We start from the raw sequence: 22,637 nt of genomic DNA on the forward strand, positions 1-22,637 counted from the left end.
AAATTTTGAAGTAAATAGATAACACAAAACTGGCGAAATATTGTATAGCTACTGTTTTACTCACAGGTATGCAACAAAACATGTTAAAACATGTTGAAAATTATTTATTGTTATAAATCAATAAGATCCTAACAAAATATAACACATGAAATATGCCAAATTTAAATAAATATTTATATCGGAACTTATATTTATAGTTAGCTGGGCTTATATAAAGAAAATATAGAATAACACAGAAAAAATTATATAAAATAAACATAATAACAACTAACACCAATATCATTTTCTGTTTTGTTAAGAAGATAGTATGCTAATTGACACCCACAGTGGGTAAGTGGATTTGGTTGAGGGTAGAAGTTTACATTCAAATGCTAAAGAAGACACTTTAAAAGAACAGGTTTATGGTTAAAAATGGCCAACAACAGGAGAATGGTAGCAAAGTATAGAAATTAAAATCAACTATGGAGAAAACATTATTTGTAATTCATAATCTGAAACTTTATTAAAATATCCGTTCCTGAAGTAACATATATACAAATACATAACAGACTTCTAAAGTAATTTTCAATCTATACATTTAGAATGGACGGTACATTCTGCAATACAATTGTTGAGCATTTGGTTCCATATACTGGTACGGGTTATTCCATGTCATATTTCCTCTTGTCTCATCAAACCTACTATAATCTTCGGTATAGTTATTATAGTGATTATAATTAATGGAAACTGTTTGTTCATACATGTTCCAAGTATATGGCATATAGCTTTGGTAATAGTTGTTAGAACCATAATCACCATAATAATCGATGTTGGCATTACTCTTAGGATAAGGTTGGTACCGGTGAGGATACTTATCTTTATGCTTTTGAATTAGGGACCTAAAAGATTAAACTATTACAACAATTTAGAACACAATAAAGCCACAATAAAGCTATTTCAACGCATAAACAACGCCTTGGTCTACTTAAAACAAACAGCATCATTTTAATGTTGCACACAGGTATCATATTTAATCTATTATTCCAACTTCTGTTATTCCAGCCTCTTTAGTAATTCTGCCTTTTTGTTACTGATTGAAAAGATATTTTTGCCTCTCCAATAATCCCGAATGTATATTTCCAGTTCATACCATACCCACATTCTGCAATATTTAATATATATTGCAATATATTGCAATATAAGCATGAGTAAACTCTTCTCTTTAAATACAAGTTTATAAAAACTTCAAATAAATAATCTAAAAGATGAATTTTTAATTGCACTGAACAGATTTGTGCTACACCTATTTGTCTTTATGCTTTTACACTTTATACTTTTGCCCCTCAAAAACCTGCCGTTATTAGATTGAATTAAAGTAAATACGATAGTGAATTGCATTTCACTGAATTTTAACAGTGCAAAATATAACAGTGGGAAGTTATTAATGTAATTAATTGTAGTAATGTTAATTATGTAAAAGACATGTGAAGGACGTTAACACACAGGATGATCATGTCGATCATGTTTTGTAAACACTTACTTCATTCTTGACTTTTGCTTTGTTTTTCTTTGAGTTTGAGCCTCCACACTTTTTGGAGCACTGCTCATCTTGCTGGTCTTGCTTGTCTTTTTAATTTGTTGGCTTATTGTAGAGACGACATTTGGAACTGTTTTCTCCACTTTATCTTTTATATTTTCAGGCTTGCCTGGTTTCTTTTCTTTACTTTGTTTGTCTATTGCAGAGACTACTTTTAAAACTGATTTCTTAGCTTCTATTTTTTGAATTTCAGATTTAACCAGCTTGTCACTTTCTTTAATTTGCTGGTTCACAACAGCGACTACTTTTGGAACCAGTTTTTTAGCTTTTTCTTTTTGAACTTCTAGCTTGGCCAGGAGTTGCTCAGGTTTGGCCAGGAGTTGCTCAGGTTTGGCCTGCTTGTTATTTCCTTTAATTTGTTGGTTTATCATAGAAACTATGGCTGGGACTGGCTTTTTCACGTTTGCTTTCTCAATTTGAAGCTCTTTACCTAAACAAATTTGATCGAATTATTTAGTATTTACTTACCCTTTTTTAGTAAAACACACAGGGCTTTTAGAAAATCAGTGTCAGAAAACCCTGATGAGGTGTATAATATCTCTTAAAAATAACTATTCTACAAAGGTAAAAAGCAATCTGATATTTTTCCTTTTTTTTGGGAATGAAATGAGTGTTCTTAAGGCAGTTTTTCCAAACTTGCTGTGGCTCGTCAATACAACCTTTTAATCTTCTTAAGTAATGAAAATATCAGGTTTTTCAAAATTTGGTATGCAACTTTGAAGTTCTTTTATTTGTTAAATATTTAATAATAATTAAGAACGTTTGCTAGCTTACTAGTGTAATTACTTCTGCATCATATATTAACAATTTTAACTAATAACATGGCATCCAATGGTAAAAACTTCAGGAAAAATATATAATAGTTCAATATTCTTTGTCAAATTGTCAACCTATCACTGACCATTATTGGCATGATTTAATCCTAAATATCTTTTTTTAACAAATCACTCCCTTTTGTGTAAGCCTCATGAAAAAGGTCTATTTTGTGCAACACTACAATTCACACATTCAGCACATACAACCTTAGCATAAAGAACTTAATAACAATTCATATTTCATTAATCAGAATCATTAGCTTCATTTATATCAAAATACACTGTGACAATCTAAATAACGGTGAAAACCATACCAGTTCTTTCGGTAGTTGTATTTTTGAATTTACTTTTAGGATTGATCCTGGAACTTTTACTTTCTTTTTTGCATACGTGAAGGGATTTGGTAGGCTGATTATCAATAGTGTCATTTTGTTTAATTTTGATGGAACAAACAGAAGTTATTTTTTGAACATTCTCTATTTCAACATTGTGAAACTGTTGTTGTTGCTGCTCTTTCCAATATGTTAAAGCTTCACTTTTAAGATCTTGAAATAGTTTGTCAAGCTAAAAAGCAAATATTTCCTCAAATAAATTAACAATTCCTTCCCTTCATGAATATACACATATACTGCTAAATAGCCCACTTACCAACTTATGTTTGGGTTGTTTTCTGTGCTCCGCTATGCCTTTGGCGTCAACACAATGAAGTTGGCAAGCCAAACAGAATGATAGACTGTAACTTTTTTCAAGAATCTAAGAACAAAGCAAATTTGTGCTGAAAAGATATAGTTAGATAGTGGTACTGTCATTTCTCTAATTTAATGCGTCCACTAATTTTTACACACTCTTTCACTAATTTGTTTTTCCTCTAACTTAATGAAACTAAAGTTGGGTTTACCTCTAATTAGAGTGCAAACCAGATAACTTAGGGGGCATGTTTTGTTACTTTCTTTTTTTCCCTTTATTTTTAGTGATCTATGATAAAAGGTAAAATAGCCTTACATATTCATTGTTTACTTAATAAAATGCCACAAGCAGCTGTATTAATTTTTCGAAACAAGATAATTTATTTTCACTAATTATTAGTGTGACCCTCCGAAAATAATTATTTTTTTAGTTGTACTAAATTAGGAATGACAGTAGTGAATTCAACTTGTAATCACAAAGTCTCTGGTTTGAGTCCTCACTTCGATGCATTTTAAATGTACTTTAGTCAGCCCATCTGGAGCCATCCACTGACTGGCAAGCAAGCAAGCTACAGCAATGCTATACTTATTTTCAAAGGTTAATGTAACTTAGTTATCATCATAGGGGAGGAGGGGCAGCCCTTAGGATAGAATCACCAAGAACAGAAAAACTTTCTGTTACTTGCTTACTATTCTTATTTGAAAAAAATAACATACCACATGATGTGCTGATGTTATATGAGTATCCAATGCCTCCTCTGTTGCGAATTCCTCATAATTACATATGCGACAATGGTATTCTGATTGTGGTTGTGGCCAATGTGGTGACATGACTTCTTCAAAGCACGATAATATAAAATCATTTTTACTCAAATCATTTGTACCAATTTTTTGAAAGATATTTAAGAATTGCTTGTCCATTCTGTATATAAAAGTCAGATGAAAAAAACAAATGCTCTGTATACTAGAAAGAACATTAACAATAACAACAGTTAATAAAATTCTTAGAACAACAAAACTCTTATAATAAAATTCATGTGTAACTGACTCTGTTTACGTGAAGAAATCAAAACATTTTTACTAAAGTAATTAATAAATTATAACAATTGATCTTAACCAATTTCATAAACTATTTTTTGAGCTTTTTTTCTGACATAATTGAGGCACAGGTGTTAATGTTTAAGAAAGAAATGTGCTGAAAAAAGTTAAAAAAAAAACAGAAAACAAGACACACTTAAACTACTTAAAAAATATCTGACTCGGAATATATTTGATTAATGAATCAGAATAATGATGAAATATTTTCTGAACAAGAAAGTGAAGATGAAGATGTTGGAGAAATGGAATGAATGATGAAGTCCTGAAAACCCTATCTTTTTGAATCAGAAATAGATATCTCTTCCTCGAGTCGGCAGCCTCAGAGGAAGAATTTTTAGATTTCAATAATGGCAAACTTTCAGCAGAAAAAAAGACAAGAGCTGGAAGAGTGGTGCACCTGTGAAAAATGTACGGTAGAGCAAAGGGATATTGATTGTTTGCGTTGCAAAGAAGTTGGGGCTTTGCAAAACAAAATTGAACAGCAACTATGTGCAACAACATTAGACCAATTTAAGACACTTTGGTTAAATGCAGACGTTTTAAAAAATGTTCCTGTTGGATTACACAATTTAAAAGGAGCCCACTTAGAAAGAAAAAAAAAGGTCAATGCAATATGCTGCATAAAAGGAAATCGACGTGTCCAGAGCCTAATAATAATTACGTGCTTTACTTCGAAGGAAAGAAAGACTAACATGTAAATTTGAGATTTGTGTCACCTTTACATATCTCATATGGTAAAATAAATATAAATATCTAGAAGAAAATATAGTTTTATTTCTGAAATCTGGAAACCTGGTTTGTGATCAGCTCCTTTTTGTTCAGCTTGGGAGTTTTAGCAATGTATTTTGGCAGGTTTTGTGGCACTTTTGGAAGCTCTAGTGTCAATCTGTTTGAAGCGCATTCAAGGGTCTGTTAAATCATTCTGTGCAAATATAAATTGTTTTTATCAGCTTTAATTGGTTTTGATGACCATGTTCCAGTGATTTTGGAAAAATTATTTTTATAATTTTTTTCTCCTCCACTTGTAGTTGCTTGCTCCAAGTTGCTACCTTCTTTAGAATCTAGCACTGCCAACTGGGTTCTAGTGATCATTCCGAGATATGGAAGATGTTGACTTTTTGGTTCCCATTTATTGTACAAAGAATGGTACACTTCCAATGTACCTGTGTGAGAAAATCGTGTAAGATGGTTTAAGTCCGCTAAAAGTTGTTTATTTAAAACTATTGTTTGCACAGCTAGAAATGCGTCGGACTTTGCTTTAATTCATTCTTTAGCTTTTGCTTTTTTTCTTGGTAAAGGAGGGTGCTCACATTTCGTAAACTTATTACTGCCTGTCCATTTGTGCTTGTTTTGGATATGAAATAAAACACCTGTTCATTTTTTTAAAAGCTCCTCGTCTTCATTACAAGTAGCACTTGCCTACCATAGATGGTTACAAATAGATGTTATTCATTTCTTGATAATGTTGCAGGAAGATTTTTGCTGGTAGCTACAAGTTTTGCTTATATGTTTTTGCAAAAGTGCCGTATGTTAAATTGATGAAAAATATCAGGTTTTTTCCTCTTATATACTTTCATATTTTTTTTTGCCTATCTGTTGTTATCTGTTCTAATGCAGTATTTTGACTCAAGTAAGTAAGAGCTTTAGTATGCTCTAGTTTTTCCATTCTGTGAGAATAATGCAATAATTTCATTAGTCTTCTGGTTCATTAGTGAATAAGTAAGATATTTGGCATTGTGGTCAAGGCTGTCACATCTTTCATCGTCACTGAGATGACATGACCCATTAATTTCATTTCATTTATTAATTTTGTGTTCATTTTAGAATAATTTTCATGTACAATTCCTGCTAAGAATTTTTTTAAATTGTGTAATAACTAGTTTTAGTTATCCATTGAATGCTTGCAAGGTTGAAATATTTAGCCATTCGTTTACACGTATTTGCACTAAAAAGCACTGCTGCTGCTTGTGTTATGTTTCCCTGCGAACACTGATTAATAATTGGTTAAGACCTCCATTGTGATTATTCACACAGAGTAATTTTACCATTAGCAGAAAACCCATCTGAAGCATTTAATGAAAGCAGGCATTTAACAAGTGAAACATCTTTGAGAGAATACCATTAATGATGACTAATATACTACGAAGGTTGCTTTTTGAGGAACTTGCGTGTTGATATTATATTCATGATCACTGCTATATTCACTTTCATTTAGATACTCAGAATCACTTTCAGTGCAACTACTTTCTGAATCACTGCTACAAGTGATTTCGCCGAGGTCATTATTAGCTAAAATGTAAATGAACTTATAATCACATTGAACTGCAACATTTACTTTATTTGCCTTGCTTTGTTTTTCGGTTTGAGTAGATACACAATTTATTTCAGGGGTAAAGTTAGCTTGTGTACCTTTACAATTCATCTCAAGTGTTCTATTTTTTCATTGTGAATGATTGCATCTTCACATAGTTTTCGTTTTACTGCAGTCTCCTCTCTTAGAATGCTGGATCTTCGCTTTTGCAGTTGTTTTCCTGAGTTGTGTGGAAATAATGTTGGAACAGTGTCACCTTTGAGCAAACGTCTGAGTGGTTTGTTAAGAAGTTAGTTCTAAATAAGACAAAGAATTACTTACTATAGTTTTATTTCAAAAGTTAGAACAATAATACGTGATTACACAGACCTGTAAATCTCTTTTAATACATATATTTCCAAAATACTGATGACAAATCTTCGCCTCTTTGCCTTGCTCTTTTAATGTTAGCTAACCTTTTCATTTGTAAGGTAATATTTGAAGAAAAACAAAAAAAAAATCTAATATTTTTTTCTCTATTTTTTGTAAAAGTGTTATTACTACAACCAACAACAACACACCAGCCCATTTAATTAAAAAAATTGCTATCTTTTTAGTGTTGTTTTTAATTTTGTTTAAACTTTCACGTTCCTAAACTTTTTTTACACTATCTCCTCACATGCTGTTTTTTTAACATATGCCCTGATGATACTAAAATATATTTAATTAGTTTAAAACACTCGAAAAAGACACATGTATAATAGGCCTTAATTGCATAAACTTTCGTTAAAAAGAAAAAGAAATATACTTTTATTAAGTATATTGAGCATTTAAAAAAACATTTTAAGAAAAAAAATTTATTGAATTTTAAGTGAACAACTTCTAAACATTACAGCAAGAAACTTTCCAAACACTATTATTAAAATGCCTGCTTCTCATAATTTTCATCTGATTACTAAATTTTAAAAGGGGGGCTCTTGTCTTCGGGACATACTATACTAGCTCATATACACACACACTTGCTATATTAAAAATTATATTTTAAAACCGCAACGTAACAAAGGCACAAAGGCACAAAAAGTTCCGTAAATAAAAACAAATTTTTAAAATTTTAGAGTAAAAGCTTCCTTGAAAAAACCAGTGGTATAAGTAAAATCTTATAAATTAAAATATTTTTATACTGGTAAAAACAATAGGTGTTAATTGCAACACCTCATACGATATTTACAGACAATCAACTGTTTGAATAGTATAATTTTAAACGTTGATCATCTTTTTTTAGGGCCCTGTGGACTTACATTGTTTCAACCAGTTGGTTGATTTCATACTTAAATTGGCATATGTTTTTTCTATTTTCATCTGTTCAACAACAATCAAACAATCTATGATTGTACTCGAGCCATTCATTCATGCAAAATCCGATTATATTTTATTTTGTTTAAAAAAAGGCACTAGGTTAGGTTTTTGAAGCTAGCATGATAATTAACTGTTCCATGCCCTAGAAATGCAATTCATTAGCGGCAAGAATTTTTTTTAAAGAAGAAACATATTTCCAGCGATTTCATTTTCATTTGTATCCTCAGTCAAACCATGGTTTAATAACCATGCAAGGTAGCTGTTATAAACAAAAATAAAAACAATGTAAGGATTTTTTTTAAAAAATTCATAAATTGCTAAGGAGGTTACTGTGTTCTTTTAAAATTTTAGAACAGTAATTTTCGCTAAAAATATTATCATACCTCAATGTAAACTACAATAGGTAGAATGTCTCATATACAAAATTTAAAGGATGGTACTCTAACAAAACAGCTAAAACATAACATACAGGTTGAATTTTCCATTGTTTTTTATCAACACAATAACAACAACAATGTACAATAGTGATCGAGGGTGAAAATGTTATATTTTTAAAAAGATGTATAAAGCGAATCTGTAGTGAAATCATTATAATGTGTTTGATTTAAAGGTTCTAGAAAATATTCATTGTTAGACAAATGGGATGAACGCTTCAACATTTTTGTCTCTGATTCTGCAGCCTCTTTATGTTTGTGTTTTCTCTTTAAAGATCTAAAACATTTTATACAATGGGATTATTAAGTTGATCTAATAGCAAAAAGTCTTAAATGTAGTTAGTAAGTTATTGCTCCCTCTAAAGACAAAATGTGAAGACAACAAGATACCTGTTATTAGTCTTTTGTGATGCATCACCAACAGATATCGCACCTAGATCATGTGAAAAGCAAATAGTAAACTAGTTTTTCTTGATTTTCACTTAATATTTACTATTGAAGTAAGTTATCATGGAAATTGTAGAATGGAGTTGACTATAGACTTGTTAAGTGTGATATTCCAGAAAATGCAAGAAAATAATCTAATTTAACTAGGGAGCTTATAGGTTCCACTTCTGTACATGGAAAATGCACAAGAAATTATTATTATTAAATCAAACATGACACCAGCATTTCAGCAAGAAATTGTAAAGACACTCCATAACAATTAGTAAATATTATGTATGAATGAAAAATCTATAGAAAATATTATATAGTAACTTTTTTATATAATAGCATGCAAAACTACCAGCAAATCAAATCTCACATTAACAAGTTACTTTTTACAAAAAAGTCTTCGTAAATTTCAAAGCAGTCTTCTGAATTCTTTTTCATAACTTACTTGTTACTTGTTATACTTGTTACTTGTTATCTAGTTCTAAAAAATGAGCTCATTTTCCAGAACTTTGTATTTTGTTTACAATTTCAAAGATTTTGGATTATGTTACATACCTTTTGATTTTTTCAAGTTTCCTTTGTGTCTTTTTCCTAAAATGTGAATTGCTCTGCATTTGAAATCCTGTAAATTACCCACAACATCACAGAGTTGGCATCCTTTGTCTGTTACTGTATCTAAAGGAAATTGTACTAGTTAAAAACCGAGCGAACAAAAAAAGGAATTTAAAGGAGCAACAAAAATACCATCATTTAAGACGTCTTTTTCTTTTTGATCAAATTCAAAAGCACCATCTTCACCTAATAACAAGTACATTAATTTATAACGAAAATATCACATCAGTGCTTCTTTAGTTTATATAACTCTTCCTGGCTTGACCATATTGTATGAGGTAGAAAGTGGTAATATTCAAACAGATCAACCCAATAGGTTTCTTTTAGAAATTGTCATTGGCCCACGCAAATTCAACCTTCATGCTAAAACGTTTATTTTGCTTGTTTTTGCTAAAAAAATTAATTGGTTCAAAATGTTGTGATACTAAACTGGTTGTTTTTTTACTGACATGTGTTTCACATATGTTAAAAAGTTAATAATTTACCAGTTGGGACAAAAACTATTTTATTATTTAGTTTACAATAATTGTAGGCTTATATTTGTTTAATACTAGTAAATATCCGTGTGGAAAAATCCATTTAGGCTGAAAAATAATGGAAAAGATTAGTCATTTGAATTTTGACGACGCCTGCAATGACCCTTTAATATTACGCAGAGATTAAAGCGCTGATTAAGAAAATATATAGGACCATGTGCTTTTGACTAATTCATTCATTCATTATTCATTCTCGGCTTAACGTCCGTTTTCCATGCTAGCATGGGTTAAAGAGGTATATTAATGACCCTCTTCCAATCTGATCAAGACTGTGTTAGATCTAAACTCAACTTCCTCTGTATTAAGTCTGTCCTTATAACCTCCTGCCAAGTCTTTCTCAGTCTGCCTCTGGGCTATGGCCCAGGAATTATCAAGTCTCTACACTTTCTTACCCAATTATCCTCCTCCATTCTTTCCAAGTGCCCCAGCCAATTCAATCTTCCTATCTGGATAACATCTTATTCTACGGATACTTAGCCCGCTTCTTAGCTCATCTGAATTCTTTCTGTCTCAGAGACTGGCGTTACACATCCACCTAACCATTCTCATATCATTCCTTTCTAAACGGTCAAGATCTTCCTGCTTCACTGCCCATGTCTCACTACCGTACAACATAACACTTCTTACACAGGCCTCATACAACCTACCTTTTAACTCAATTGACAAGACTCTGTTAGTCAACAAAGGAAGTAACTCTCTGAACTTTTTCCAAGCAGAACCTATCCTGCAAGTAACACTTCTTCCAACACCCCCTTCACTGCCCAACATATCACCTAAGTAACAGAAGTTCTCAACTATCTCTAACGAGCCACTGTTGTACATCATTGAAGCCGGAAATACTTCATTCTCTATAATCTCACCTTTGCAACGCTTAGCCCTTTCTCTTCTAGTGCTTTCTCAAACTTTTCAACTAATTCTACCATCGAACTCTGCTATGAGAACCAAATCATCTATACATAATAACTCCCATGGACAACCTGTTCTGAACTCCATCGACAGCGCTTCTAAGACTAGAACAAACAACAAAGGACTAAGTACAGAACCCTGATGTACACCCACATTTACACTAAATTCATCACTAAGTGAATCGTTAATCCTGACACGACTTCTAGCATTGCTGTACATAGACTGTAACAATTCTCAAAATCAGAAAAGGAATGTATACATTATTTTAATAAAAAAGATGTTTTTTGGATAAAGACAATCTCTCTAATAATACAGAGACTGTGTCTGTCTGTAACAGAAAAAGTGGATGTATTCATTTTCCTTTGATGTTGCCGCAAAAGGTATGTCTCCAATGTTAAGTTTTCTGATGTTACAGCAAGATGCCAAAAACACTGCTTTAACGTCAATATCTTATATTAAAACTTTGAGGCCAAATAACTTGGAAACAAGGTGGTGACGTCAGTCATTTTTTACGGTGTGGGTAACTACAGACAACCTGGGACCGAATTGGGTAAGTTTCTCAAACCTGGGTTCCCGAATCCGTTTCGCAATGAACGAGTTGATGACTTCATTAAAAAACCTTTAAACCCCAATATCTCTGCAACCGTAAGATACATGATCCTATACATTTCTTGATCAGCATTTCAGGATCTATACGATGAAGGCAACAGGTATACAAATTTTTTCTTTTTTTACGGGTATTTGCTGACATCATCAAAATTTTTATACGTATATATTCTCCATATCTGTTCTTTAATTGTACATGTTCATATACTATTCATATTTTGATCAGAGTTTCAAGTTCCCCACAATAGATGTTACAGGTTAAAAAATTCTAAGAATATTTTTTATGTATATGAACGGGACACTGCTGACGTCGTCAAAATTTAAATACAGCTTTTTTTATTTTTCCTCCACCTTAGTGAATTTTTCCACAGGCCTTATCGACTAGTATATAATAACATGGAAGTGCAAAAATAGCAAGTGTAAAATTTTATAAAATTTAAATATTACGTTTATCAACTTTAAGGATAAAACTTTGAACTAAAGCTGGAATAAAAAATGGAGTTACTTATGAAAAGGTAATTTGCAATTCCTTCCTCTAATAAGTAAGGTTTGCATGCTTGCTCTGTGAACTTGTTTCGATGTGTGTTTTACTGTAGGAACTCACTCGAGCTGTCCAGTTACATGAACAGGTTTAAGCAAGAGAGTTGAAGGAAAAGAATGAAAAATACAAAAAAGTTGTTGATGAAATGAAAAGACTGGAACAAGAACAAAAAGATTTGTTATGCCGCTTGAAGGTAATTTTTTATTTATTTTTTACAAGCCCTTTTCTCAGTCCTGTTTAAAGATAGTGACTGCTTGAATATTATAATGGCTGTAATTAACTTATATTCGTACACTGACAAAGAAAACCGCTACCTTTCCCTTTAATCTTTGATAAAAACAAACATAAACAAAACTTTATTTCATGTGGCCATGTCGAAGCACAGCTTTGTTCATTCTAAATGTTTGCGCGGTCAGAGACTTGGTAAAAAAATTAATATGCGTAATTATGCGTTTGACAACAGTGGTAATATACTACTTTTGGGACTGAATGCAAAAAAAGCATAAACCACCTGAAGTAACACTGAGATGTCTTTATCATTTTATTCCTTGTGGAATGTATCGCTCGATACATTCTTCAAACTTTTTTCAAAACAATTTTTCAATGAAAATGGCAACTAAAAGCAATAAAATTAATGTTATTGACTTTTAATATAAACCTGTTAGAACGAGTTGGCTCGGAAACCCAGCCCAGTTTTAATGATTCGGAAGAGGTATACATCGTTGCATACCCTCTTGCATTGTGAATAGGACATATCAAGAGTACCCTAGTCCCGACGGAAATTCCTGAGGTGGATAGTTCTTGGAAAGGAGACGAGGAAAACAAATGAAATTTATTTAGTATAATAACTCACAGGTTTCATATAAATTACAATTTAATTCTTTTGTATTTCAAGGAGTTCTCAATGATTATATCACTGTCAGGTAGCTCTGTTGGTGTAATTTGTCGCCTTGACGTTTTCTCCTCTTTTTTGCACTAGCTCTCTTTTCACTTGACGCATGTAAAATTTATTTATTTATTTATTTTTATTTATTTCTTTACCACAAATATTTGTTATTATACAGGATGGCCATTCAAAAATTAGTGGCGCCGTAGATTAGTGGTTATAGCTCTCGTACTCTGTGCGGGAGACCGGGGTTCGATTCCTCTTGACGGCGATTCAACATGGGCGAGTGAATGTTACCATAGCCCCGGGTTAACCCAAGCCATGTGAGGGAAATTGGGAAGATGGCACATTGTGTGGGCCGTTGGATGTTGCCGGGAGTTGTCTAGTAGAGCGCGGGCCCTAACTGGGTCTGCGTCGCTCAAAATGAGCATTAAATACACTAGGACTCCCCATCTAAGCCATGGCCCCTCCTGGAAATAATAGACAGGGTATATCCCTCGATATTTGTGAGGCTAGCCATGTAAAATATGCACATCTATCTATCTATCTATCTTAAAAGAAGTTTCTTTCGCTTTCCTAAAGATGATAAATTACGGAAAGCATGGGGCTGGACTTAGAAATATATATGTTAGCCGTCACTCGGGTGAGGGTTTCAGCACTGACTCGGTCGATCGGTCAGGATTTTTTTTTTAAAGCATTTCTTACTACGATATATTTTTCTTATATATTAGGAGAATGTACTAAATAAGCGCCATCAAAAACACAAAGCTTATGAAGCCTGCGATCAAAAACGGTTGGTGTTACGAAGCATGTGAGGTATAGAGAACATTAAAGTCGACCCCCTTTCTTCATGCTGCAACTCTTATGCTCGGCTGGTGCATTACACTGAGACGCGAACGAAAAACAGAAGACCATTTGGAACTACGCCACAAGTCAATCCGATTTTCATCGTCACAGAGAATACTGTGAGAACAGTGCGCACCCATGCAAGTTAAATATAACAAGAACATGGGAGAGGTTAGGTGTCCTGTACCTTAATACAGCTTTCGGACGATGGTTTTCGTGATGTAATTCCAAGGAAAAAACATGTTAACCAAAATTAAAATACTTTTTGTCATTAAAAAATCCAAAAATGTAGTTAGTTGCACGATATAACAGTAATTTTACTTCCGTATTTTTCTTTTTCCTTACATAATTTTTTCCCAATGTGTATAAGGCTCTTAATTTTTTCAAAGTTTCGAAAGGAAGAAAAAAAGTAATAAATTATTCATTCGAATCTCACCTCTTGGTGACGGGGGTAAAACTCACATTTGTTTTTTTTGATAAATATATTTATTTTCTTGAGACCTATTGTTCTTGTGTTTTGATGGAATATGACCACTGACGTAAATGGAATACATATTACAAAAGCCTCGTTTTCGTGCACAGCGCTGATTTCAAAACGGAGAATGTGATCAGAAGCATGGAGGGAAAGCTTCGAAAATCAGAAAAACAACATTAGAGCTTGGAAGTTTTATTCTTCAACTTTTAACTTGAAATTCGTAAATAGTAAGATTTGATCTCTCAGTTAACTGAATACTTAATTTAAGCAGTCACTACCTTTAAATACGATAGCTAGATTTTCCTGAGCCAATTGAATGTTTTTTTAAGGATAAGGAGAAAGCGTTAGAAATTACTAACATCTATTCGCAGCAGCTTTAATGGCACGGCAGTAAGGATAGTGTACATACTTTGTTTGGCCTCGATGACCCTGTCCCTGTAGCCATCAGAAGGCATCAAAAAGAACAAGGTAGCGTGTATGCGGAATCTGTAAAAAAGGCCTCTACTGAAAAACGTAACATGGGGAGTGCTAGCCCACGAACTAAAATGGCTTCTTTCGATGCTAAAAAAGATAGTCCAATTGCTTCTCCAAGACAGGAAAATAGTCCGGTTGCTTCTCCAAGACAAGAAAATGAGGTTGAGAATGCATCAATGCCAGAAACAAATGACATGGAAACGCTAGTAATCAATATTATCAAAGACAGTCTTTCTACTTCATGTGGTGACACGGCAATTTCTGATTCAATGCCGACATGTTAATAAAGCAGACAAACAACATATCACATCAGCAATTTTTTGCCAATATGAAAGAGGCTGCAAAGTTAACAAAGACAAAGAAACCCTGCATCCTTAACAATTTTCACTGATGATATTTGAAAAAAAAAATGCTACAATTGATAGGTGTGTGAAGTGTAGGTCCCCTGAAAAGGCATAAATTATGGGATTTAGGTATATATTTTATGTTTTGTCATGTACAATCAAGAGTTGAACCATTTCCTGGCTCTTACGAATAACTATTATATGGCTAAATATTTGAACATTATAAAAATGCAATTGTCTGCATCAAAAACTGTAAATTGAATTATGCTCATTTTAAGAGCTGAATGTAAACTTCACACAAGTAGCATAATCACAAGTAGCATTATCTAGGAGCAGAGATAGAAACAGCAGTTACAAATGACAATAGCCAACCTTTTTTTAGTGCTATTTGTGCGGGGCTCATTCCTCTTGTTCGCAACATTGATAAATGCTGAACTGAATCTTTATGTCGTAAATACTTTTGTCTGCACAAATTTTCATCTATGTTGCATAATAAGCATCCAGAAGAACTAACAAATTCTAAAAACAAAACTTTTTTGGCATATTTGTTGGAAAAACTGTTTAGGAAGAGAAAACGCTATACAACTTATAAAAATTACAAAAAAGCTTTCAGCCTAACAAACCCAGTTCACTACTCCCAAAAAACTACAAAACAATCACTCTAAGTAAAGTTAGGATCAATTTGAAAATGAAATTGTAACAAACCCATTGTTCCGTTGGAAATGTGGGACAGAACTTTTTGTGGCCTCCAAGAATTAGTTAACAAGATCTTCAAAGGTTTTCCTGTCTACTTTTACCACAACCAGCATCTCCATTTTTTTTTGAGCAATACTAGTGAGGAGGGGGTAAGGAGGCAATGTACCAGAAATTTTTAAAAGGCATAACTTTTTGTTAAGCATCTGGAAATTTATGGCTTTTGGAGGGGTTTCTGATGAAAAATATTTTTTAAAACATTTAAAGCGTGTAACACATTTATCAGATTTTATTTATACTTGTTCCTTTAAGAAGTGTATAACAATACAAATTATTTTTTCAGATAATACTACCCTTATAATGTGGATAAATAATTAAAACAGCTTACTGACTTTGGTTCAAGACCACTTTTTTGTTATTTAAACATATGGATTTCGCAATTTCTCTGCTATTCGATTAGGAGCAAAAATTTTAATTTGCATCAAAACAAAATTTTTCTAATTAGAGATCTATTTCTATTTTGTAATGTCTATTCATTTCTCTAAGGGGTGTATTGGTTTATTCGTTATCTACCTGTTGTTGTTTCCAGTGAAATAAAAAAAAAGTTTTTATCTAACGGTGTATTCACTAATCCGGAATGGTTATTCGTAGCAATATAAAGTTTTGAAAAAAGTTTTTTCCGTAAGTAAACCTTCTGGACTACATTCTGAGTTGTATTTATATATCTCTTATATAACTCAAAGACTGTGTCTGTGACGGGAAAAGTGGATGTGTCTATTTTCTTTTAAAGTAGCCACAAAATTATGTCTTAAATATTAAATCTTCTGATGTTATGGCACAACGTTTATAACATTAACGTAACATCAATATGTTAATTTTAAATTAATGAAGCAGTTAACCAAAGAAAAAACACATATATCTTCCGTTGCAGTTATTGCTATAGCAGCAACAGGGATAATGGTAGAAGAAAAAAAAGCAGGTTGTGATTAGAAACAGAAGATATATGCTCAAATCTTAAGTTTTAAACAATAGCTCATTAATCATTCTATTAATTTCAATAAAAAAAAATTAGCAAAAGTCCAACTTTTAAAAAACTTATAAAACCGAAAAAAGTTGTACATCTTTCCTGTTTACATGGTAAGTATTTTTTATCTTACATTTACACAGTCCATTTAAACTTACCGTGTATTTTACCCTTAATTTTTTTTTTGGTGGGTCTTTGTTGACGTCAGCAAAATTTTTAAACCCTTATATCTCCTTATGCGTTCATCAAAAACGTTGAACCTTCTACACATTACAGTCAACGAATAAATTAAATTTTGCCAATTTTTATGATATATGCACTGCTGATGTCAGCAAAACATCTAAAACAACCTATTTTCCATTGTCCTTTTGCCTAAGTGAATATTTCAACAGGGTTTGGACTAGTTTTATATATTTTGACACTCTTTTTATAAATAAAAGCTACTAGATATTTTCCCTGTTTGTTGCAAAAATTGCAAAAAGAATTGACACGTTTGTTTGTTATTGCAATGTAATGTTTTAAGTATACTTTTTGAAAGTGCTTTTAATTAAAACTTGCATTGTGGATCTGCTTTTGAGTTTATGTTCTGCAATCTTGCTCTTTAATAGTAAAGGTTTAAACTTTCTCAGCATTAGTTAAACAGATTGCGAAAAACAATTTTAGTATAGTTGCACCAGTTCTTTAGCTATTTAACTCTTTTTTGTTTCGTTCAGTTTTCTTATATTGCTAAGGGTATTCTTTTCTTTTGTTATATTTCCAAACACATGCAAAACATGATATAACTGTCTATATAATATTATATAGAAGATAGCAATTGTTTAAGATATCCAGATTCGCAAGAGTTTTCCTGTTAAATTTAAAAAACAGCAGTTAACAATCATGCAAATGTGTTAATGTTTATTGATTTTTTAATTTTTATATGTTGACTAAACATATTCGAATTAGCAGGTGGTTACTAAAGTGTGGCTAAGCAATATAGGGATTATTACGTACAGTCGGACATGTTAAAAAATGCAACTGGTGCAATTCAAATGCTGCTTAACTAACAAACACATCAATTTGATGATTTTTGCCAAATTTGTAAAATGGCTGAAAAGGGTCATTGTCTCAATATTTTCCTGGGGGTTTGTAGTTTTATGACACAACGTAAAAATTTGGTTAAAATGTTGTTTATACTTTGCTCAGTTAAATGAGAAACTTTTTTAATCCTTGCGACATCATTAAAATTACTTTTTAAAATTTTTACCAACTCGTTCAATAACTCTGCTAAGAGTTGAGGCTATTACATAGTGGTATGCGAGAAACTAAGATATATTATTAAGACATTAAAGACACTCTCCATTGCAACTTCTCATCAAGAGCTGCATCGTATGGACGAAGCTATTACTGCATTATGTCATTTTTGGTATCATACCCTTTTCCAATGTGGGAATGCAACAGGGTTCTATCCCATGTGAACGCTGTGCCTGAAAGGGTTAATAACATATTCCAATACTATACAAAGTTTCATAACTTAACCAGATCTAAAAAATAATGACCAGCAGACAATTTGTGCCTCAAAAACCCATTTCCTTGATGCTAAACAGCCTGGTAATCATAGAATCAACCTTTTTCAAACATATGTTCCTAAAACACACTTACCATCATATTGGACATCACATGAAAATACAGTTTGTTTTCCTGTAAATATAATCAGAAACAAGAAATAGCTTAAATATCAACAGAATATTTATTTGTTCAAGTATCATACACCAACACATTGCAATTGATGGTGGCCATCTGAAACCAGTTCACATGTCAACCAAGAAGTAATAATACACAAAAAAGAGAATGTTCTTACCTTGGATTTTTTGCAGATGCATTTGATGTATGTTTGATATTTTATGTTTCCACACTTCATTATTGTCATGCATATGCTGCTTAAAAGAGCACAATGTACATCCATCTCTGTGTATATAAGCTAAAATTAAAACAATCATTATAAAAACATGAACAAACAATAACTAATTAAAATGCTTGTCACTTGTTTTTGCAAGGTTACTAGATCATAGACAAAATATAGTGAGACAAGGTAACAATTTTCGAGGTCATTATTTAGAACATTTCCGCACTAAGTTCCTGCAATTTGAACATGTCAATGTTTTCAGAAGACTTAAGACTTAGGCTAGTTGGTCAGAACAAAACTTATAAAATGTAATATTTGTTGTTTCTTATGATACTTGGGTATAATAATTCCATGATAAAATCGAAGCTACCCAACTTGTGCAAATGTTGTCTATGTTTTCTTTATAAATTCTAGTAACCTCTCAAACATCTATTTTCAAATTTACTGAATATCATGAGTGAGGTGTTTATAAATTATTTTTAAAGTCAGGTGTTGTTATAAAGAGGGGGTGCCAAAAGGAGGAAATATGGTAAGTAAGCAAAAAATCTATAAATCAAACAAGAAGATAGTTCTAACAATATTATGACATTACATGCAGACATGTTAGCTGACTGTAATACAACACAGACTAACAAAAGAAAGCATTTTGAATATGTGCAAGCTATTGCACTGCTATACCATGCCCCAGCAGAAGACATGTATGATAGCCGGCAGTGCATTTTTCTGTTATGCACTGTCTTTTCTGTTTGAGGGTTCACAAGGTAATACGCCCTTGTAAGATAGCAGTTCTCTTTGATCTTGAATATCTTAGAATATCTTCACAATTCTGAAAAATGTTTTGCAGCATCTATTTTTTGCGATTTCATAACTCTGGAAACCCCATAATCATCGGCCACATGCAGTTAAATGACACAACACTGCATTAGCTAAAAATCCTTGTCTATGCAGCACACTTAAAATAAAGATTTCATTCTGGGTCATCACTGTGACCGCAGAGAGTTTACAATGGCCAGTCAAGTCAATTGTTTGGGTGGCCAAAAATATCAAAAAGACAGTGTGGTAAAAGGCAGAGTCTTTAATTAAACTTTGTAACTACTTATGGGACAAATACATTAAGCGTATGAAATTCTATGCAAAAAAAAATGCAAGCATATTTTGCAATAATGTAACATGGATAATTTATAAATAATTTGCATTGACAAGTTTTAAGGTTTAAAATATCTAGTTACAAGGGGTAAGTCGCCATGATTTTGATTATAGTGTCAAAATTTATTATGTCTCCCTTTCTAGTAAATTTGTTTGTAGAAATTTTCGTTAGCACTATCTAAAGTTTATTTCTCCCTTTCTAGTAAAAATGTTTGTAGACATTTTCGTTAGCACTATCTAAAGTTTTATTTTATGTGTTGGCTACTCCCTATTTTTTAACAAAAGCAGGATAGCTTTTATAAAAGTTTGTTTGATAGTACTAAATGTTTATCAGGGATCTTAAATAAATAAAAGTAACAATACTTTATAAAAAAAGTTCTTTTAAAATAAATAAAAAAGATTGGCAAGAAAAATAGCATCTTAAAAAAAAATTAGCTTCACAATTGAATTCACCCACAAGTAATATGAAAATGTTTAAATGATGTTAAAGCTCGATCTAAATATTGTTTATTTTCCAAGAGTTTTGATAGTTATACACTTCATGCTTTGTTGTATAGCTACGTTGTTGAACAATGCTTTTTGTGTGTGAATTTCAGGAGAGTTTCTCACTTGTGGAAGGCACAATTAGTTTCCTGTCCATTTAACTGTTCGTTTTTGTATCCTGAGAGTCAAACGGGTCGTTATTATAAGCGCTGGTACAGTGTAAATTTTGTGAAGATTTTTTTTTGATAAATTTTCAAATTTCCAGCAGTTGTAAAGCATGAGAAAAAGATCACTCAGGTATACTAATTCTGACAACGTATGGATTGCTTATGCAGATTAAGCCACATGTGTAATTCAGCCCACATGTGTAGATTTTTCTACAAGGCTTGTAATCCTGCCATATGCCTAAACATTGCTACCATTTTGATGCTATCAGACACAAAAGAAAATACTTACAATCTTCCATAAGCTCCTTATCAAGTTTTGGTTTTTCTGTAACGTAAATAATACAATTGGTACAGACAGACTCAAATGCCAGTAAAATATTTTTCCAAGGTCTATAATTTAGTTTAGTTAGTTGATTTGTTGGGTTTGTTGGTCTACTATTAATTATTTTTTAATTACACACAAGGAATATGAAGCTTTAATTCATAATAATGTGGCAGGGTATAATAACATGGTAGATGAAAACTAAAGAACATAAAAATAATGCACAAAAATAATTTACTTAGGAGTTACACACAAAAAGGTAAACAGAATATTATGGTGGTCCATCATTGTCAAGCACGATTTCATTTGATTTCACAGTTCAGTTTCCAATTTAAATTACATTTTAAAATGTTAGTGTTTTGCAACCATGTTTTTGTTTTAGAAGTAAATTGAAATTTTGATTCAATGCTAAATTTACATACAAATACATTTTTATAATGCAATTCAGTTCTTGTTTTTGATTGCTGCGTAAGTGCTGTAGGATCTGTTGGGTCCGATTTGTTATTATTATTGCTTCCTGTATTATTCCTTGTTACTTGTCGTAACAAGGATCTGAAACAAACAACGATCTGAAACGTTTTGAAACGAATTTACGATTACCACAAGATGTTACTAATACACTACAAAGTACGATAATGGAGTAACAGTACACTACAAAAACTTTACAGAGCACGAAAAAGAGTCACAATACTAGACAAAAACAATGCAATCAGCAAAGATATTATTTTTGTGTTAATTTAATGATCGTATATAATGCTTATATTTCATACATCAACATAAAAATTAGTTTTGTTACCTTTTCGTCAAAGCCTACCATTTAATTTTTCTTTATGCTAGGATTAAAGAATGTGTGAATGTTTAAGAATGTTTAAAAATGTTTTCAAAACTTGCCAAGCATCGAGACTAAAATGCTTATGGACCACTAACAGATCTAGCCTAGATAACTATTTTTAATTCACTTTCAAGATTATTAAAAAGCAACAAAAAATAGTTAAAAAAGATTTATGCTTTACCTACATTGTTGACCTTAACACAATGAATTTTGCAGATCTTAGATGGAGACATACACAACAGTTCACGACTTTTCTCAAGCAGCCACAAAAACAAGAACAACCAACAACGTTGAGAGTACGATTATTATAAAACTTCTTGAAATATAAGTACAATAGAAACATAAACAAAAATTTGGCAAATGCAAAATATGGCACTGAATCATGAAAAATTGTCTGTGACTAAAACAATGCACAAAGACAAGACAATCTAGTAACCAGGACATTAGTTCATGTTTTGATTATGTATGACAAATGTGACTATAGGAATGAAGTAGTTAGCAAAAACATAGATAGATGCAGAGTGAAAATAAAACAATTCCTAGTGCAGGCGTGACAATTGAATGAAATTTGGACTAAAAACACTGCAAAATGAACCCAAAATTTAAGATTAATTTTTATAACGATGGGCCACCATGGAATATACACTTACTTTTGGATTCTAACAGTGCTTGTAACTTCTTTTGATGTCTCTGAGAAGATTTATGAGTCTTAACAATTCTCTTTGTCCGTACTTTAAAGATACGATTACATAACAGACAACCCAGCTCGCTAATAAAAGCTATAAAACAGAACTTTGGTGTTTTTTAACAAAGCTAACCAAATTAGATACTACAATCAACCAAGTAAAACAAAGAAAAAAGATAAGAAAAAGTTAAGCTAATACCATCCTCGATATCTAAATTAATAGTTGTAGCATCAGCGTTTTCATCCTCATCTACAATAACAGTTCTTTCTTGCCAATATTCAATTGCAAATTTTTTAGTTTTTGTCAACATTTCTGCCAGCTAAAAATAAAAGTTTAAAGTTTTTAAATCAAACATTTAAACTGCAAATATAATATACATTTTTTTAAGGTGGGGGGATAAAGCAAGGGCTTTATTTGTATGTCATTGTATTGTTAATTAAACGGTTTTAAAAAAGTCTAAAAATGGCTTCAAAAAGCCTAAAC

The 22,637-nt window shown here is 31.9% G+C and overlaps 2 protein-coding genes and 1 long non-coding RNA gene across 6 annotated transcripts in view; 1 reads left to right on the top strand and 2 right to left on the bottom strand.

The window, feature by feature from the left end:
- Positions 1 to 151: 151 nt before the first annotated feature.
- Positions 152 to 6,725, bottom strand: LOC130641532 (triadin-like). 2 transcript variants are annotated; one of them, XM_057448370.1, is made up of 6 exons: positions 6,585 to 6,725; positions 3,795 to 3,999; positions 3,040 to 3,144; positions 2,706 to 2,955; positions 1,520 to 2,006; positions 152 to 878 (listed from the first exon to the last, which is right to left on the bottom strand). In XM_057448370.1, exons 2-6 carry the CDS (start codon positions 3,996 to 3,998, stop codon positions 578 to 580), a joined length of 1,347 nt encoding a protein of 448 aa, XP_057304353.1. In that variant the 5' UTR covers position 3,999; positions 6,585 to 6,725; the 3' UTR covers positions 152 to 577. The 2 variants fall into 2 exon arrangements, with proteins under 2 accessions (XP_057304353.1, XP_057304354.1); XM_057448371.1 differs by lacking the exon at positions 6,585 to 6,725 and having other exon boundaries at positions 751 to 891; positions 3,795 to 5,951.
- A 1,568-nt stretch (positions 6,726 to 8,293) lies between these two features.
- The window catches only part of LOC130641530 (uncharacterized), a 33,800-nt gene continuing 19,456 nt past the window's right edge, over positions 8,294 to 22,637 (bottom strand). Inside the window, exons 7-16 of one of the 3 annotated variants that reach the window (XM_057448363.1) lie at positions 22,353 to 22,473; positions 22,119 to 22,247; positions 20,604 to 20,639; positions 18,474 to 18,593; positions 18,275 to 18,313; positions 15,289 to 15,435; positions 9,435 to 9,488; positions 9,246 to 9,365; positions 8,646 to 8,688; positions 8,294 to 8,532 (exon numbers count right to left, since the gene is read on the bottom strand). In XM_057448363.1, coding sequence (XP_057304346.1) covers positions 8,373 to 8,532; positions 8,646 to 8,688; positions 9,246 to 9,365; positions 9,435 to 9,488; positions 15,289 to 15,435; positions 18,275 to 18,313; positions 18,474 to 18,593; positions 20,604 to 20,639; positions 22,119 to 22,247; positions 22,353 to 22,473 — 969 coding nt within the window. In that variant the 3' untranslated portion in view covers positions 8,294 to 8,372. The remainder of the gene's footprint in view (positions 8,533 to 8,645; positions 8,689 to 9,245; positions 9,366 to 9,434; positions 9,489 to 15,288; positions 15,436 to 18,274; positions 18,314 to 18,473; positions 18,594 to 20,603; positions 20,640 to 22,118; positions 22,248 to 22,352; positions 22,474 to 22,637) is intronic. The other 2 variants (XM_057448366.1, XM_057448364.1) reach the window with 2 other exon arrangements.
- LOC130641533 (uncharacterized) lies at positions 11,944 to 13,943 on the top strand. Its single transcript, XR_008982467.1, has 2 exons — positions 11,944 to 12,084; positions 13,509 to 13,943. It is a non-coding gene; the product is annotated as an uncharacterized LOC130641533 (long non-coding RNA).

The sequence above is a fragment of the Hydractinia symbiolongicarpus genome, chromosome 4 (assembly GCF_029227915.1).
Source record: "Hydractinia symbiolongicarpus strain clone_291-10 chromosome 4, HSymV2.1, whole genome shotgun sequence".
In the NCBI taxonomy this organism is placed as follows: Eukaryota; Metazoa; Cnidaria; class Hydrozoa; order Anthoathecata; family Hydractiniidae; genus Hydractinia; species Hydractinia symbiolongicarpus.

What these genes read in the sequence shown, in the direction of transcription:
- LOC130641532 (XM_057448370.1), bottom strand. Translation starts at nt 3,998, where the DNA reads ATGGACAAGCAATTCTTAAATATCTTTCAAAAAATTGGTACAAATGAT. An exon ending in AACAACCCAAACATAAGTTG is followed by an intron (nt 2,956 to 3,039) that starts GTAAGTGGGCTA and finishes TTTGCTTTTTAG; the next exon opens with CTTGACAAACTATTTCAAGA. An exon ending in AAGCAAAAGTCAAGAATGAA is followed by an intron (nt 879 to 1,519) that starts GTAAGTGTTTAC and finishes TTAATCTTTTAG; the next exon opens with GTCCCTAATTCAAAAGCATA.